Raw genomic sequence first — 18,497 nt, 5'->3', positions numbered from 1 at the left:
AGTGGCTCACCCCATCTGTAATTCTGGACCTGTGCAATTGGCTTTTTGTTTGCATCAGAATCGCTTCTCTTTCCATTCATTAATCACAGAAGCATCCTAAGTTAAAGTGAAATGCAAGCAAAATGTAGTCATCTTTTCACAACCAGAGCCATATACCACAGACAGTTTGTGACTCAGTATGGTAGACCAAAAATTGTATTGCAATGGCCTATTACTTACTATTTATTGATGACCAAGAAAGAAAAATGATTCTGTTCTGTGGAACAATTTGCAAGATTGGTGTAACAAAGGTAGCTGCAGCTAAATCCAGACACGCTCACAAAAATGTAATTATGAGTTTAAAGTTCTCTATACTAATTACATGAAGCAGAAAATACAGTATTAAACTACTTTATAACACATATAACAAACATCTTTACATTTCTGAAAATGTGTTCATAAATGTTCTAGAACAAATACTGCACAAATTCCACTTATTTTCAAAAATGCCTCATTTACCTTTCATAACCCCAATTATACCAATTATGAAGTCTTTCTTTGACCACAATATGGAGGTGGCCAGTTCACAGCTACAGAAAATGCTGCAAGCTACTCTGTAGCCTGTTCTGGATGTAGGTACAAGTCAGAGACAGAGAGAAACCAAAGGCTCCAGTCATTCCAGGGACCCAACAAATCGATAGTACTGTATATCATGCTGTATATTAAACCTTGTTATTCCTCTTTATTGTAGTCCCGCAAAACTAGCTGTCGTTATTTTATGTATACTTCCCATGCAGGCATTGGCCAGTATGGTGCACAAGGGGTTCTCTGACATGTACTCTTCTGGGAAAGTGTTCCAATGACAGGACTGAAATTACACACCCCCTCCTACATAGTGTCCACATTTCTTCTTGATTTTACCAATCTGTATGCAAACACCCCATAGATACTCGAATTGCAGTTGCAGCACAGTGGCTCAGTGATCAGTACTCTGCAGCTTTAAGGTCCCTCATTTGAATCTCAGACAGGTCACTATTTACATGGAGTGTGTATGTTTTAAATTTTTCCTTCTAAAAAAAAAAAAAACATGTTGGCAGAATAATTTCCCCACCTCCAAAAATCTACTGTATGTTAGGGGTATTAGACTGGGACTATGTCAGGGACGGTTAGTGACATGACTGTAGACACTGTACAATGCTTCACCACCACAAAAGTGGCACCATTTAAATATATAATTTTTTTTTTTATTTAAAAATGAAGTATAGTCATACCTCAAATATGCTGCATTGCTTTGTTCACTTTAGGATGAGTGCTTCTCAGACTATAGCTTTCTAATTACAAGTCTCACCTTCCCGATCTAATAGACATCATATTACCAGTTTTTAAAGGCTATCTACTAAAGAAAACTAAAGTAGAATATGTGCAGATGAAAGTTTCTATTTTGGTCTTTTCTAAAACTCCTTTTCTTCCTCACAAAGAGAAATGAAAATAGTACTTCAGAGTAAACCTGTAGATTTATAATGGAACAATTGCAATGTTAAGCACATCAAAGTGGTAAAGCAGAACCTCTAATTAAAAGACAGATCAAGACTGTCAAATCTTGCCAATCTGTACATGAGAAATGTTCTATTTCTAGTTAAGAAATCTCTAGAAACTATAAATCTCTAGTTAAAAAGCCAGAGGAAGGTTAGTGTAATGCTGCCAATTCACATACATACCCGATGGACTTATGTGTCAGGACTATACTGGAGTATTCACATATCACAAAACAAATCACCATGACCTCTATCTGTAGACATGCTTCAGATGCATAATAATTCTCACTGGACAAATTGTTACTATATAGTAACAGTTTCCAGTGACAACAGGAACAAAAATGTTCAGGGAGCACTTTTATTCTATAGAGAAGGGAGTGGAAGGAAAGTGGTAAGGAGGGCACCACTACACCCTTCCTAGTTAAGAATGGCAGTGGTTAGTGGTGTGATAAGCAATACCCAAATCTCTAAACCCATCATGGGACCATTGTACTAGGCACATGCATCCAAAAAGTTCAAGAACAATTGTCTAGTGACAAAAATGTATAGCACCATGCATTTTATTACACAGTATTTATAAAGCGCCGACATATTATGCAGCACTGTACAAAGTCCATCATCCGGTCATTAGCTGTCCCTCAAAGGGGCTTACAATCTACTATCCCTACCAGTCATAGGTCATTAACACAGTCTAAGGACAATTTTAGAGGGTAGCCAATTACTATAACGGCATGTGTGTAAAAATGTTAAAAAAATAAAAACATTTTCTGGATTCACCAACTTAGGCTGGTGCATAAAACCCAATGCACAAGCCATCAAATGGAAAAACATCTAACCAGAGTTGTTTCGGTAAGCGTCAACTCAGGATTTTCATATATTAGCAGTTTACACAGGGAAACAATGTAGAGTTTTATGGACTACTGTACCTGTAGAAATGTGCATTGCTCTTTCCAGTTACATATCTCTTCAGTCAAATAAATTAGAAAGATTACATATGCAGGTTTTGTATTTCTCGATTATGGCCAGCAGGTGGTGCATGAGAGTACTCCAGTGTGCCAGTGAATTTAATGCGCCGCTTGTTGGACCAGAATAACAGGAATTTGTATTACACTCAGCTGAATAATTTGGAGGAGGGCTACTACCCTTTACTCCGACTGTGCCATCTGGCTTGTCCGTTTTCAGCTGTACCAAGGGTAGAGTTAGTGCTGCTGCTTTTTTTCTTTTTTAATAGTCATGCAATGCACAGAACATGAAGAATTCTGTATAAAGAATCAAAACTGTTTTAAACTCAGTACAAAATAAAATTAATTCTTCAAAAATCTAGTCCCTCCTTCAAGTTTGTAACACCAAAGAATCCATTACATAAATTTAGGGGTCATTAAATAAAATGTTTACATTGGAAGTAAGTAGAAAGATGCCCTATTGGAAGGAAAGATTGCTCATTATTCTTATTAGTGATTGGGGGGGGTGTCAATACTTAGGTGGTCATTTGGAAGTTGCCTTATACTGGTAACCAAAGGGAAGAATGTCTCTTATATTAATGGTCAGTGGAATGAACTCCCCTTACCTTAATGTTTAGGGAAACCTTAATTCATAGGTAACAGTTGTTACAGTAATGATCAGTGGAAAGATTGCCAACCTAAAGATAACTAAAAAGACCTTTGGGGTCGGTGGTTACAGATATCTGAAAGGCAGAAAAGCTAAAAAAAAACCCTGGCCTCCTTTTGAGAAAGGCAGATGTCAGTTTGTAAAGGACTGCAATTATAAAAAAACATGAAGAGATTCCACACACTGCACACATACAATGATAAATTTAGAGATATAAAAAATTAATGGGGCTTATTCATTCTATTGTGGTGCTTTATGTATTTGTGTTAACGTGTAGCTGCCAAATGCACTAGGAGGTGTGTGAACTATTTCTAGCACCACCTATTAGTGTGTCAGAATGAATGGCACCGCATTGCACAAAGAACACAGAATGTTCATTGCTGCAACACAAGAGTGTAAATAGACTCTCAACCCCACCGGCGGTCTAATTATTTCAGTATTTTTATGTCAAAAGCGGTACATTGTTTAGCGTGGAAATTTGTTGTTTAATATTTCAGGCCTATAATTCTTAGGAATAACTCCTGAGTATGATAAAGTTTGAAACACAAATCATAATATAATAAATAATTATAAAAATAATGAAATGATATACCAACAAATTTAATTTAATAATTTTATTAAAAAATTAAAAAAAAATTAAATTTGTCCAAACAAGGGTACAATAAAAGAATAAACCTTTGAATTTAATATTTAAATGTATTTTTTTATAACTATCACTGTGATCAATGTTTTAAAAGCAGAATACAATGTAATCTGTTAAATTTCTGGCCAAGCCACGCCTCCCCGGCGTACCGACGCTTCATGCATCACATCGATCAAGCCCTGGATGTGATGCAGAAGCGAGCCTGGGATCGCTGGAGGACGCCGCTGGATCGTGGGGAGCAGGCAGGATTTTTTTTATGCTCGGGGTTACCGCTTTTGGTACATAAATTCACCCCGAGCCACACATGGGAATACTACCAAGCTGGTTAAAGGCAAACAGGTAACTCTGTACCTAATTGCTGGTTAAAAAATATTTAGTTACCTCACTAAAACAAAATGTATTCCTAACTATAAAGAAAGACATTAATGAAAACACCCCGTGCCCCCCCCCCCAAATTTTTAAAGCTGGGTGGTAAGAAGCTGAAGGTCAAAAAGTGGACAGGTAATCACAAGACAAATTTAATGTTTCCAGTTGTTATTGCCATAGCAATCCAGAACCCCCTAAATAATTCTGTCAGCTTTCTACTACCCGTGTATACTTTGTTCCATTTCTAATGCCCACCCACATTTTCCCCATCTTTTTGTATTATGCGCCAACTGTAAAGTGACCTAACGTGTTGGTAACCACCCTTAAACAGCCGGGTAATTGTTTATAGGGTCTCTAGAAAAGGCTGAGGAGAACACTGCATTACCTCTTGGCTGGGTTGACATCTACACAACTGGAAACATGGCAGAGTGCAAATCAGAAGGAATATTTCAAGCATTACAGTACATGCAGTACAACATAAATTCAGTTTTTGAAAAACACATCAAATCGTAAATGTTTATTTCTAGAGTCTGTACACAAAAAAAATAAAAATGAAACAAATAAACAGCCATGAGGCACCAGCAATTGTATGTAATAAAAATGTCACAGTAACTGGAAACATGGCATGTTCTGACATGTGTATTAGATCTTTTACCATTACTAAGGGTTCTACATCACAAAGGTAACAATAATTTCATGTTATCAGGCATTGCAACAGCCATAATGACAGCTTCTAACCAGGAACTATGTTACAAGTGCTGGATAAATATCATGGCACCTGGTAGCTTTGTATCTTAGTATTAGGATGTCCTATGACAAATACATTTTTTCCGGACATGTGAAAAAAATATCCTGATATCCAAGTTTAGTGCACAATTGGTGACAACTTGTAAATCAATAGCTGTTGATGTCTCCGTAAGCTGCTTATAAGGAGTGATTTGCAGCGAACCAGGAGAACACAATCTCCATTCTGTGAGACATTTCATTTTCACCATGAGGTTGAAGAGTCTTAGAAACCTAAATTCTCAGGCAGTAGCACATGCCTACAGATACCTAGTGATAAATATGACCCTGAGTACTATAGAATTATCTGGAATACACTGTAATAAACCAGGAAATCACAAAGAGCCTATTTACACTGTTGGGATCTGGTAATGTGCCAGATCTGTGTCAGAACATTGCAATGACTTATTTTCAAAGGAACTCCAAAATACATTGCAGTGTTCTGCAAAGCAAGGTAATATACAATCAATTTTGTGTTGTAGTAAGCTGCAAAAAGAAAAATAAATACATTTGCAATTCTGATTCTTTGGCAGTTTTGGTGCATTTCCCATTAATATGAATGTCCAGCCTTAACGCGTAAACAAAAACCTGAACACAATAACACAAGGCATTGGCCTTCAAAGATGTGAATGAGCCATAATACAATGCTAAGCCGCCCAGTATATTGTTAAATGCATCAAAATATATGAAATATACAAGGACATCCATTTAATATATTACATTAAAAAACAACCTTATATTTTACCTAATATCTATAGATGAAAAGTACTTCAAGACATTTTTCTTCTTCTTCACAAATAGCCACTTAATGGAAATGCTGCTTTCTCTTAATCTAGTCTGAAAATGTTCTCAGTAAGCGAGAAAGAGAGCAGTAATTTTTTTTTTTGAATGCTGCACTGCTTGTTCTCTAGTGATTAAATGATTACTGTACTGACCAGGGATTACTCCCCTGCACCTGCTGCCATGTGTTAAGTATAGAGCTTAATAAAAGAAAGACGCTCCGTGGGGTGTGTCAAGTGGGAAGAGAGAAACTAAACAGATTCTGATTATCCACTTAAAAATGACAGGCTAACCAGGATTAACTCCCCACGACATAGTTGCTTTGTGAGTATTTTTAACCATGTGGGTAAGAAATGCATCTCCTGCTGGAAAACACATTTACACAATACAGATATTGATTAAAAGGTTTATTCTTCATAATACTGCAGAGTGTATTGGAATGCTCTGGGGCTTACCTGAATCTACATATACAAAAGTACAGTATATCAGCAAAATCTCGCTGCTGCACAGATAGGGCACACTGCTTATTAACACAGGAGGCTGGCAGAGCTGGCTCAAGGCTAATAGTAGGGTCACAATAGTCTTTTAAACAGTACACTCTGCAGAAAAACAGGCAAGACAAAAAAAAATCCCAACATAAAAGGAAATACAAAAAGGCACTATATCCCGATGGAATGAAAACAATGACACAAATGATTCATTATACATCCAGTTATCCAGTTTTATAGTTCAGTTCTCATAACTTATTTCCTATATTTAGTGGCACAGCAATCAGCTATACAGAAGTTTCCTTTGACTCGGTCACTGGTGGGTGGAAACTTGTCACCTCCTTATAAGTGATATCTAGGGAGGGAGAGAACAAACAAAAAGTGGTGATGTTTTTTTTAATAACAGATTTATTTACCCTAAATGACATCTACAGCAGACATTGTTTAAGGCTTGGTAATGTAATAACTGATTAAAACTTGTGGCACTACTGATTATACATTAAACCGTATGTAAACCCCAACAATCAACTTCTCTTATATGCTCTTATTCGGTCTGTAAATAAACCAGTGATCAATATTGGCTATAGTCTTGTCTCTTTACAGTATGTTAAATAGGCTTTGCCCTATGCTATACATTACATTTTTGTTTTGGGGTTTAGATGCAAATGATTTAAATGTATAGCACAAGCATCTGCTTCCATTTGCAATTTTTGTTTTAAAATATTATGACAAAGCTCTGTAAGCATTTTTATGTTATCTAGGTTTGAACTAGCATCTTTATGCAATACCATAGAACATTCAATTGAAATATATCTATATTGTTGGTATTTAAAGCAGATTTAAACTGAGAAATACATTTCAGCTACTTCTGTCTCTTGCTGCTTCCTAAGATAAATGACTATGGGCTTTCATTGAGGTCCCCCTGGTTCCAGTCCCAACACAGAGCTACAACAGTGGATGGATTCTGTGTAAAGGCACTGGTTGGCTGTTAGGGTAGAGGACACCATGATCACCAGTCCATATTTCATAGAATGTAAATATAGCAGGGGTCTCTGCACTTGTTTAGGTTGGAACAGCAGAGAGGGGTTAAGGTCTATAAATGCAAATGAGTGGAGACAGAACAGAATGAGAAAACAGCTTGAATATTTCCTTCTACACTTACGCCTCCATTCTTCAAGAGGAAGTTCTAGATTGTCATGTGAATCATCATATGGATCTGCTTCTGCCTCGTCGTCAGAATCGTGGAATTGCTCAAAGTATGGATGACATAAAGCATCAGTTGCTGTTATTCGCTTATCAGCATCCAGCACCAACATCTTTTCCAGCAGGTTGACGGCTGAAGACAGATACAACAGGCACAGATGAGCACTAAATATAACTCCTACGTAGAGAAATCTCAGACTCTGAATCCACAAATGAAGCTTAGGTATAGGGAAGCAAAAATTAAGAAGCATTGAAGAAAAACATGCTAGCAGGTCATTGATCATCATTCCTTTTTATGATAGTTGTAATGGTTAAAGCAGGCAAGCAATAATGAATAGGTTAGAAATATTCAAAGGTAAAATGCCTTTAAAATATTGCTTACAAATATGTCAAATTAAGTCACAAAGAAAGCTTTAATCGCTCTGAACGCATCTTATTAGTTCAATATAAAAAAAGAATGTCATGAGAAAAATACAAAGCCTGTCAGTGCTGAACCAACTGTCACTGGCTGCTATATTTTCTAAATCACTGACCCACAACACCAATGCAGATAAGAAAAGTCAAGGTGAAGCCAGAACACCTGATCTGCATGCATATATGTTCTGGTTTAATGACTCAAAGTATTACTGATAACCTGTCAGAAATCTGGGAAGTTCAAACCGAGCACTTGAAGAACAAATGCAGGGCTTACCATCCAGTGAAAGCCCAATATGAAAGCCATAATGACCAAACAGATATATGTATCTAAAGTTTTATTCAAGTCCTGACTTTCTGCAAAGTTTAATAATCCCATCCTCATGTTTCCCTATTGGCTAGGATCAGCTCTTTTAGGAAACAATATAGAAGTAGAAGATGTGGAGCAGGTCATTCTTAAAGCGTAAGAAAACCCTGCTATACTCACCTGTCCCCATTTTGTCTCAGAGAGCCACCATTTTCTTCTCACCTTTCCTCTGTGATCTTGCAGGCCGGGATGCTGTAACTCCCTCACAGGCCTGCACGAGTTAATTTGGTCCCGGCAAGTGCAGGGGAATCCAGTCATGCCTGTTATTTTCTGCAATAATAGCCTGCCTGATCCAACACTTAAAAGTGGAACTTTCGTTTTAATATTTGCATGCAGCTCCAGCTATCTTTCTATGAAACTATTGATTGTTCATCATGTGGGTTTACCAATTCTAATCTCAGCTCATGCAATTTTTCCAGCCTGTACTCAGCATTTTGCAGCCAACATAAAAGCCATGCACATAACATTTTGAACTAGGGGAGTTAGCATTGACAGCCTATGCATTTCACTCCTGACATGTTTTCTTTCAACAAAACGTACAAATTATTTATATACCGTAGCTTTTATAACAGTACTATCAGTATCAGTGTGTAAAGCACAGATCCCTTTTATATGTAAAAATTTAAACCTAACACTTGATAAACTGCAACCACTATGTTCTTTGATATTGTAGGCCAACCCCCCATTCACAGTACACATGTGTCTGGTTTCAGTGATCATGTTTACACCTAAGGAGTGTCAAAAGTCCTATCTGTTACATGTTTATGGTGTCAATCTAGCAGTCCTATATTATTAACGGAAAGCCTTCTTCTGTGATTTGTGAATACCAAGTCAGCAGTTAGCAAAATTTATTCCACAATATATCACATTTATCCTAAAACTATAAAACATATGAAAGCTTAACTCCAGCCCTGACATTTTTTCTTTTTCGTTTTGGAAAGAATGGAGAACAGCGATAACCAATTGCTGTATAAATCCCTAATAGAGGGATTTCGTCTTACTTTCTGTCCTGATGACGATTCGCACCATGCAATGCAATACATGTCAAAATGCACGTGATAAAAACAGAGGAAGCAATAAAAAACTGAAGAGAAATTTTCCCTATAGAGCTATATGAAGCTCTAACCTTTACACAGTCAAATGCCTCTTTGAAAAGTTTTAGGTGACATTACAGCCCAAACGTTTCTTCTTTAGATCTACAAGCAAATATTTGGTGCAAGGCCCATTTAACTACAGACAAATTGGATTGTTAAATAGATCTTCATTTTACTTGAATTTGGTGAATCTAAGACTTTGCAAAGATTATATAGCTAGACTTTAATGTAAATGGTTAGGACCCCACTATACACATTCAATATTGACTTTGCAATCTTCCACACTAAAAGATTTATCATTAAATTTGATCTAATCTGCAAAATTCTAGATTTCCACTAACTTCTTTTTCCTGAAGAGCACACACAGCAATAAAAATTGATGAGGAAAGTAATCCTGCCCCACAATATTCAAAACTATATAAAAAAAAGTCATAGCTGGAGTACTGCAATGATGTTTCTAAGCTTAAATTTGAAGAATCCAGAACCCAGTACCACATGTTATCATGCATAGTTACCACCTTAAAATCAATTTGATTAGACTGCCACTTCAGACCCCTTTATAAAATATACCTCACAGTGGCCTTTGTCTCAGTTGTACTATTATTTTGGCAGACTAAACATACACATTTATATGTATATGGTATATTAGTCTTATTATATGAAATTTGACACCCAATTACCAAATTTTACCATCAGAAGCATTTCAGATTAAATCAAACAGCAAATAGGAAGTTAAGTGATCATGGCAATGCTTCCACTTTGTAACACAAAAGGGGTCTGAAGCAGGGTCCTACCACCTTAAACCTTTAATAAAACATTTTAAATGTTATATATAAGCTTTAAGCCAACAATATCTTAATTTCCTAATAAACAAAAACAAATGCACAATAGAAAGTGTTACCAAGAGGGTTTGCGTATCTCAACAATAACCCAAAGTCTTTCTTCTGCACCTTTGGGAGACTCTTGATATAGTTTTTAGCCTGGAACAGAACAAGCATTTAACTATTTAAGCTGTGCTTAATAGTCAATTTCTTGTATGTACAAATAGCATTCACATGTATTCTTTAAAAGCAAGATTAAACACAATTAACTAGGCAAAAATATGTAAAAAGGCATGAAAAACAACAACATACTGTATATATTTAATGGTCATTTGTGCCAGTGAGAAAATATTATTATACAATGTTGTACTTACATCAGGGCTCTGAAGCTTCTGGACAAAGTCCTGGGTAGGTGTTCCAGTAATTTTCATTATTTCTGTTAGCTGATCCAGATCTAATGCTTGAGTTAAGGATCCTAACATTGCAGAATAAGTCTACAACACCAATTAACACATATACATTTGTCTGTTCACAACAAGATAAAAATGTAAGATAAAGTACAACAATATCCATTGCCAAATTATATATATCCTCTATGTGTGTCATTACACACAGTCCCAGCCTTGTCTAATATTGCCATGCTAAGACTCATCCCAACTCAGAGCCTATCAACAAGAACAGAGATTTTTTACATTGCTGGAAAATGCTATTCTAAAATAACCTCTCTTCCCAACACTGCTACCAGAGTGAGAGTTGTTGTGGTGTCCAAATCTGAAGCAAGCAGTTCACACCTGCCTTGGGATCAAGCAATCTGGAAAGGCTGTGCCAAGTGTTACTACTTTTTTTCTTGAATGAATGAGTTTTCAGTTTTCCACATTAACTTTTGTCTATCATAGGGTAGCAGTTTAGCTTTTTTTTTTTTTTTAAAAAAAAAAGGAAAATCTAAAATTTCCCAGTGCAGCTTCAAAAGCTCAAAGTAAGTTTTCCCTAAATTAGTTTTTATTTTAGAATTCTGCCACAAGCAACAAATGGGTTGGACTCTGTATATTGCACATACATAAAAATACTAATTACAGTTTCTCTTACAAGAACACCGATTCCCTAAGTGACTCTGAAGAACTTGGATAAGGAAAAAGAAAGTACATTTATTTTTAGCTGGAAGAGATTTTAATTATCTTTCTAAAGTTCTTGCCTAGTTTTAAAGATACACATACGGCAAGTTTGATCAATTAAAGATTGAACTCCAGCTGGGTACCTCTTAGGCTTTTAATGGTACACTTATGTCTGTAGTCTTGTGTTCATCCAACAATGCTCCATTTCTACAGCCTGTAATAGAATACATCACAGAAAAATGGAACACCAGCACTTTATGTGCTGTAAAACACAGTTTCACTTTGGAGCTAAAACCATGAAGTATCGCACAGTAAAGGATCATTGTGCCCAACATTATTAATATTTCACCAGGGAAAAATGCCATTATTTACTCAGTGTATTTGTATACATTATTACATGTGTGTACAATACATACAGTATGATGAAGAGAAGGTTAAAAACTACTTCACTCGATGTGCACACAAAGATAACGTACAGACCAATCATTAGGAATGAAGATTTCGAATAACGAAGAAAGAGAAATGTTGTACTGATTGTATTCAACAATTTAATTGTATATTGCTCCTTCTCAAGCTCCACGTTTTTAACTTGAACTCTGCATCTCATTTTCATTAGCAAGCACGTAACAATTGTTCAACAAAATCCCAGTATAAGGATTTATACAGCTCCTCGCACAATATATGATTCAATAGGATTGCTAGCCAATCAACAATCAAACCTCGCCTTGTCTGATCAATTTCAATCAACAGTAGTATATAAACAATTTTTGTTGACCAGTTTTTGATTGAATAAACATTTTTGGAAAAAACAAAAAAAAAATGTAACGTCAGCAGATTAAAGTGCATCAAAGCGCCTTTTGATGTGAAAATAAATGGAACTATAATAAATGAATGTAGTACATAGCAAAGTAACAATACTATTTTGTATCTATCTCAGGTATTTATAAACTGTAAGAAGATTTTTTTTTGCAGTGCATTTAATGGCATCTGCAGTTAGGCATCAACTCCCAGCTGTCATTTAGAGGAGAGGAGCAGCAAGGAAGGCAGAAGGGCTTACAATGCCTAGCTGCATTTTCTTCCTTCTGCATAGGCTTGCCACGGCCCCATTCATTCCTATGGGTAAGATTGTACTTCGCTGGATAGAAAGAGTCTGCAATGAGTGAATGTGAAGTAGGAAGGCCTGATAGCCAGGACATTTTGTCTTCAAGACTACACAGCAATAAAGATCAGAGTAAGTAGGTAAATATGTTACCAGGAGGGAAGGGGTTAACTTAAAAACAAACTCCCCAAAAGCTAAAGCGGAGTTTTTTTTTCAGAATTTCAATAGGGGACACACACATAGATGCACATAGCAGATGAATTTGAGAATAGCTCTCCTACTTTATTCTGCAAAAAGCAGTTGTTAGTTGGCTCCTGCTCTACAGCAATGCCTGAAAACAAAACAGATGTACTGATTTTTCATTTTGATCACAAGACACAACAAGAAAAACAAGACAAAAAAAAATAAATAAACCTCTCACTGAAAAGAAACTGGACAGAAACAAGGATACGGTCATTACCCTTGAACAATGGACGCCCAGTATACATTTCTGCCATGATACAGCCAACAGACCATATGTCCACTAAAAAAATAAAAAATGTTTAGTTATACAGTGCAATACAACAAAAAAATAAAACAAATGCATTTTACATTACAAACAAAGGACATACAAATGTATGTAAGGGTCATCAGTGACTTTAGTTACTATACAGAGTCTATTTCAAAGATATTACGCTCTACAAGGATCCTACTAACTACATACCCTCTAAAAGATACAAAACCTTATTTACTAGAAGCAGGGGGACATTAATGGCTGCCACTGGAAGAATTCTGAGCTTCTGAATGTGGGGGCATGTGACCTCCCTCCCATGGTCCAGTGCTAGGGCCTAGTGGCCAATCACTAGTCCCAGTCACATGATGGAGAAGGTGATGCTACCTCTCCCTTTAAACGCTGATAAAAGCCAACATTGGGTATTTGCTAGTAGCTACAGAGGAAGGAGTTACAGGAGAGTGCCAGTGACTCAAATATGCTGCTTGGTGGCATACCCCGAGCTTCACTTCAATATGCCCATACATAAGGACACCTGGGCAGTCCACTTGATCTGATCAATATTGGAGGTATATTTTCTGCAACTTTAGGGTTAACCATACATACTGCACATCTGAGGAAAAAATAAAAGTACAAAAAAGAAATGTTTAAAATTAAGCATAAGTGGGTCTTTGGTTACAATCATCTATTAAGTTGTACACACTTACTCAACCTGACAAGCAAACAAATGAAGGGCAGGGTCCAGCTTACAACAAAATTATAAATAGAATTGTTTATGGTGGTAGGTAAATTATCCAGGGTTGGAGAGCACCATTAAAATAATTTGTAAGCTAAAGCCACTTTAAAAAAACATGTTGGTTTTAAATGTTTTTTGGATGACATCCTGTATCACCATCAATTTTACAGGCGATACAGTAATTTCATCAGCACAACCACACTGACTGTATTATGTTTTGTGTACCATGTTTTCAGAGAACACAACAAGGGGCACCAGTTTTTTGTGTTTTATTTCTGCACATAGATAAAAGACCATTTTGCTACATTTCAATCAAAGAAAAAAAAATCTTGTTGTGGGAGTGAAATTAGAAGTGTTTGTAGGCTTGTTCTTCAAAAATGGAGTTATTGTGAGCATACGTATAATAGAGATAATAATGCAGCTGCGGCAGGAGTTGTGCCGAGGGCATAGAACAAGGTTACAGCAGCAATAGACATACTAAGTAATTCACGGCGGGAAGTGAGGAACCATACACTGATTCATATTTATGCAGGAATTCACATTACATACCTGAATAATGCTTTTAAGTGGTGGCCCACCTGTTGTTTATGTTGTCAAGATTATATAATAGGCCGCAGCATTTTTCATCTATATTGCACTCAACATGGCCCCAGTTCTATATAGTTTAGCTTCACAATTCACGGGACCGTACAGCCTTATATAATGCTTGGAGCATATCTTCACTTTATTTATTACACAGTATTTCCATTGGTCCATTAACTTACCATTATGCTGCTGTATTTTTATATTGTTTTTATTCAGCCTGCCTGCTGAGAGTTATGTTAGTCATCGTTCTTTTCAGCAACTATTATTTCTTTAAAACAAATTTCTTCTGACACAAACAATCTGAAGTGAGGAACCCTAATTACTAGTATTACGTTTTAGTTTAACATGCACAGGAAACTGTGTCTAAAGAAGTGAAATGCATTGTTTTAGTCAAACAAACTATCAGTAGCAGCCTATTAACAATTCACTTTAAATGTTTTGATTTCTTTTTTATTTTTTGTAAAGTTTTAAATGTTAGTAGAAACTTTGAAAACGCATCAATCAAAATCTCTTCTAATTTCTATTTAAAATTCTAGTTAAAGTAAATGCAAGAAGCTGATGAAGTCTCCCTCTGGTAGATAATTGTCATTTCATAGATTCAACACAACAACAAACATATAGAAAACCAAAACATGTGAACCCCCTAAAAAATCATTTTAAATGAAATGCTAACTATATATTTGTTTACTGAAAATACATCATTCTTCTGATTTACAATTGGTGACCGGATATAAAAGTTCAGGCTTCTAGTCAAGTTTGTGTGCTCCTGCCCAATAAAACACCCAAAATCCCACTAGCGAATCACCATGATGATTTGGATAAAGTGGATGGAAAATAACATTTCCAGCATTAAATTTTGGTTTTTTGATAGAAGATGATTTAGAAGTCTTGTCAAATAAACTTTCAGACCTATCATCAGATTTTTTACATTAATTTAAAGGTATGAAAAGTATGAAAGTATGTCATATGCTGTGCATACTTGCAAAAGCCGATTGTGCTCCCCAAAATCGATCTAATCCGGATTACCCTTTTTATTTTATTATAGCCTGTGATATTTTATATCCAATAAATACACAAATATATCATCTTACGACTAAACATTTATTGCATGATAAAAAATTACCTAAGGTGGATGGCTTTTCTGTAGAGGAAGAGTTCAAATATAATCCACCAATAATGTACACACAATAGACACGATCGTTTGAATGTTGTAGATTGTGACTGGAGAAAGTGTACCAGAGAACAATCCACAATTACTGAATGACCGTTCACACATTAGAGAACAATCGTTGCCCAAATGGATCCCCAAGGACAGCCGTTTAATTCCAGCGACAATCCCTTGTTCATTGGCATCGTTGTGCACTTTTTTTTGTGAACAATTATGGAACGATTGTCGTTAGTCATTCGTTTTCAACGACAATTATTGCACGTAGTATACATAGCGTATCCAACAATATGCAGGTAGAAATCATGTTTTTTCCCCTTTTCTTACATTAGTACACTTCACTGAGTGAACATCAAACTCACCAAGTCAAGTGAAAATTCCAATTAATGTAACAATGTAATAATACACTTTACTAAATAAACTGCCTATATTTCTTTAATAAATCCACCCACTGTCTCAGGCTAAAAACACTAATGAAGCTGAAAGAGGTAGGTACACACAAGTGTCACAGATTTTATTTGTATGTTTAAACTTTTTTAAACTTCAACTTGTTTTTTTTGCTCAGTGAACAGGATGTTATATGTTAATTATTAGTGCTGAATGTATTTACAGAACCACCATACTTTCCAGTAAAATTCAAAAATGTCCTTAAACATAACATTTGTCAGGATCAGGATCATTTCTGAAAGGTTGAAAATACAAGCAATTTATAATAAATATACAGAGATTATAGTCTATGCTGCCTACTTCATAATACTCAGCCTAGTATTATGAAACCTGGATTTCAAAGTCAGTCCACCCCAGCTGATGAATCACACACAAGCTTTCATCCATCAGTGGTTTCAACCACAAGAAAGTATTTTCTTGCTATTATCAGATCTTCTCATCTGCTTCAGTCATTAACACAATCTTATTGGATTTTTTTTTTATTTAATGATGATGAAGAAAGGAGCAAGACTGACCATCCTCTGCTTTACTAAGAGTAGCAAGACGTCAAAAAATCCTTGGTGGGTTAACACCAGGAACTTTTTGTTCATGTATTTATAGGGAACCGAACCTACAGTGAACCTAAAGATGTGTGCTGCAGTTCACCACTTCAAATTTATTATCAACCACCTTAACCTCCTGAGCAGTAATCCTGAGTGTGGCTCGGGGTAAAAAACAAAAAACAAAAAAAACAACATGCTAAAAGCAGTACCCCAAACCACACTCGGGGTAGCTAAAAACATTTAGTTAGGTCCATAAATATTCAGCTTTAATTCAGTGCGTTGAACAAAAAGACTTTATGAAATTGTGAGGAACTAAAGCCTTTTTTACACAATCACTTCATTTCAGGGCCTCTAAAGTGATTGGACAATTGACTCAAAGGCTATTTCATGGGCTGGTGTGAGCAATTCCTTCGTTACATCATTATCATTTAAAGCACTGGTGAACTAAGCAATGCCAAAAGACGTCCACGGAAGGCAACAGTGGTGGATGTTCGCAGAATCATCTCCATGTTGAAGAGAAACCCCTTCACAATAGCCAACCGAACAACACTCCCCAGGAAGTAGGTGTATCGATATCCAAGTCTACCATAAAGAGAAGACTGCATGAAAGTAAATACAGAAGGTGCACTGCAAGGTGCAAGCCACTCATAAGCCTCGAGAATAGAAAGGCTAGATTGGACTTTGCTCAAAAACATCTAAAAAAGCAATTCTTTGGACAGATGAAACCAAGATCAACCTTTACCAGAATGATGGCAAGAAAAAAAGTATGGAGAAGGCATGGAACAGCTCATTATCCAAAGCACATCATCTGTAAAACATGGCGGAGGCAGTGTGATGGCTTGGGCGTGCATGGCTGCCAGTGGCACTGGGACACTAGTGTTTATCCATGATGTGACACAGGGCAGAAGCAGCCGAATGAATTCTGAGGTGTTCAGAGACATACTGTCTGCTCAAATCCAGCTAAATGCAGTCACATTGATTGGGAGTCGTTTCATAATACAGATGGACAATGACCCAAAACATACAGCCAAAGCAACCCAGGAGTTTATTAAAGCAAAGAAGTGGAATATTCTTGAATGGCCAAGTCAGTCACCTGATCTGAACCCAATTGAGCATCCATTTCACTTGTTGAAGACTAAACTTCAGACAGAAAGGCCCACAAACAAACAGCAACTGAAAGCGCTGGAGTAAAGGCCTGGCAGAGCATTAAAAAGGAGGAAACCCAGCATCTGGTGATGTCCATGAGTTCAAGACTACGGGCTGGCATTGCCAGCAGGGGGTTTTCAACCAAGTATTAGAAATAAATATTTTATTTTCAGCTTTTTAATTTTTGTTCAATTATTTTTGAGCCCCTGAAATGAAGTGATCGTGTTAGAAAAAAGCTTTAGTTTCTCACATTTTTATTCAATCCTTTTGTTATTCAACCCAGTGAATTAAAGCTGAAAGTCTGCAGTTCAACTGCATTGGAAATGTTTCATTTAAAATTAAATGTGGTAATGTACAGAACCAAAATTAGAAAAAAGTTGTCCCTGTCTAAATATTTATGGACCTAACTGTGTGTGTGTGTATATATATATTATACATGCTAATGTACAGGTATATTACAGGTTTCAGTATTTTAACACCCTTGTTTCAACAGATTTTTGTGTTCTTTAATTTAAAGTTTCATTATTAAATTTAAAAAAAATTGGACATATTTGTTTTGCCTAAGTATTATAGGCCTACAATGTAAAAATAAATTTCCATGCAAAACAATGTACCGCGCTTTTGGCATAAAAATACTGACATAATTAGACTGCCAAGGAGGGTAAAGCCCAGATTATCATTAAAATAAATTAAAGAAGTTATTATCACTTTTTCTACATTTGTTTGGTTGTGTTGCGGTTTTTAATGCAGCATTTTAGCGCAGTCTGCTGCTAAACCACTTACACAGACTGTAATAGAACTGCTTTTACAAGCTGTTGAAAAGCAAATTTTAGCACAGTAGCAGGAGATCTGATATCCACATTGTGAACAGTGAAAGACAATCATGAAAATAAAAAATTGCAACTGCTGCCAACTGCGTATAGCAAAATGTTTGCAAACTCCCATTACTGCAACCACTAGTGAACACTCCTGGACGCTTAGGGGCTGAGAGTGAACCCCCCAGAGGCGGTTAACCAAGTGATTAATATTAACGTAGGCCTTGGAAAAATAATTTCCTATAGAATTTAGTCCTTGACCACAAAAAAAAAAAAAAA

At 36.2% G+C, this 18,497-nt stretch overlaps 1 protein-coding gene across 1 annotated transcript in view; it reads right to left on the bottom strand.

Annotated features, from left to right (window-relative positions):
- Positions 1–6,088: 6,088 nt before the first annotated feature.
- Positions 6,089–18,497, bottom strand: part of LOC140324054 (mitogen-activated protein kinase 12-like) — a 48,654-nt gene continuing 36,245 nt past the window's right edge. Inside the window, exons 8-12 of the mRNA XM_072401602.1 lie at positions 12,744–12,815; positions 10,456–10,535; positions 10,162–10,240; positions 7,345–7,518; positions 6,089–6,537 (exon numbers count right to left, since the gene is read on the bottom strand). Coding sequence (XP_072257703.1) covers positions 6,470–6,537; positions 7,345–7,518; positions 10,162–10,240; positions 10,456–10,535; positions 12,744–12,815 — 473 coding nt within the window. The 3' untranslated portion in view covers positions 6,089–6,469. The remainder of the gene's footprint in view (positions 6,538–7,344; positions 7,519–10,161; positions 10,241–10,455; positions 10,536–12,743; positions 12,816–18,497) is intronic.

Source organism: Pyxicephalus adspersus, chromosome 2, assembly GCF_032062135.1.
Source record: "Pyxicephalus adspersus chromosome 2, UCB_Pads_2.0, whole genome shotgun sequence".
NCBI lineage: Eukaryota > Metazoa > Chordata > Amphibia > Anura > Pyxicephalidae > Pyxicephalus > Pyxicephalus adspersus.
The sequence above is the reverse complement of the archived record's forward strand: the minus strand, read 5'-3'. Positions and strand labels throughout refer to the sequence as shown.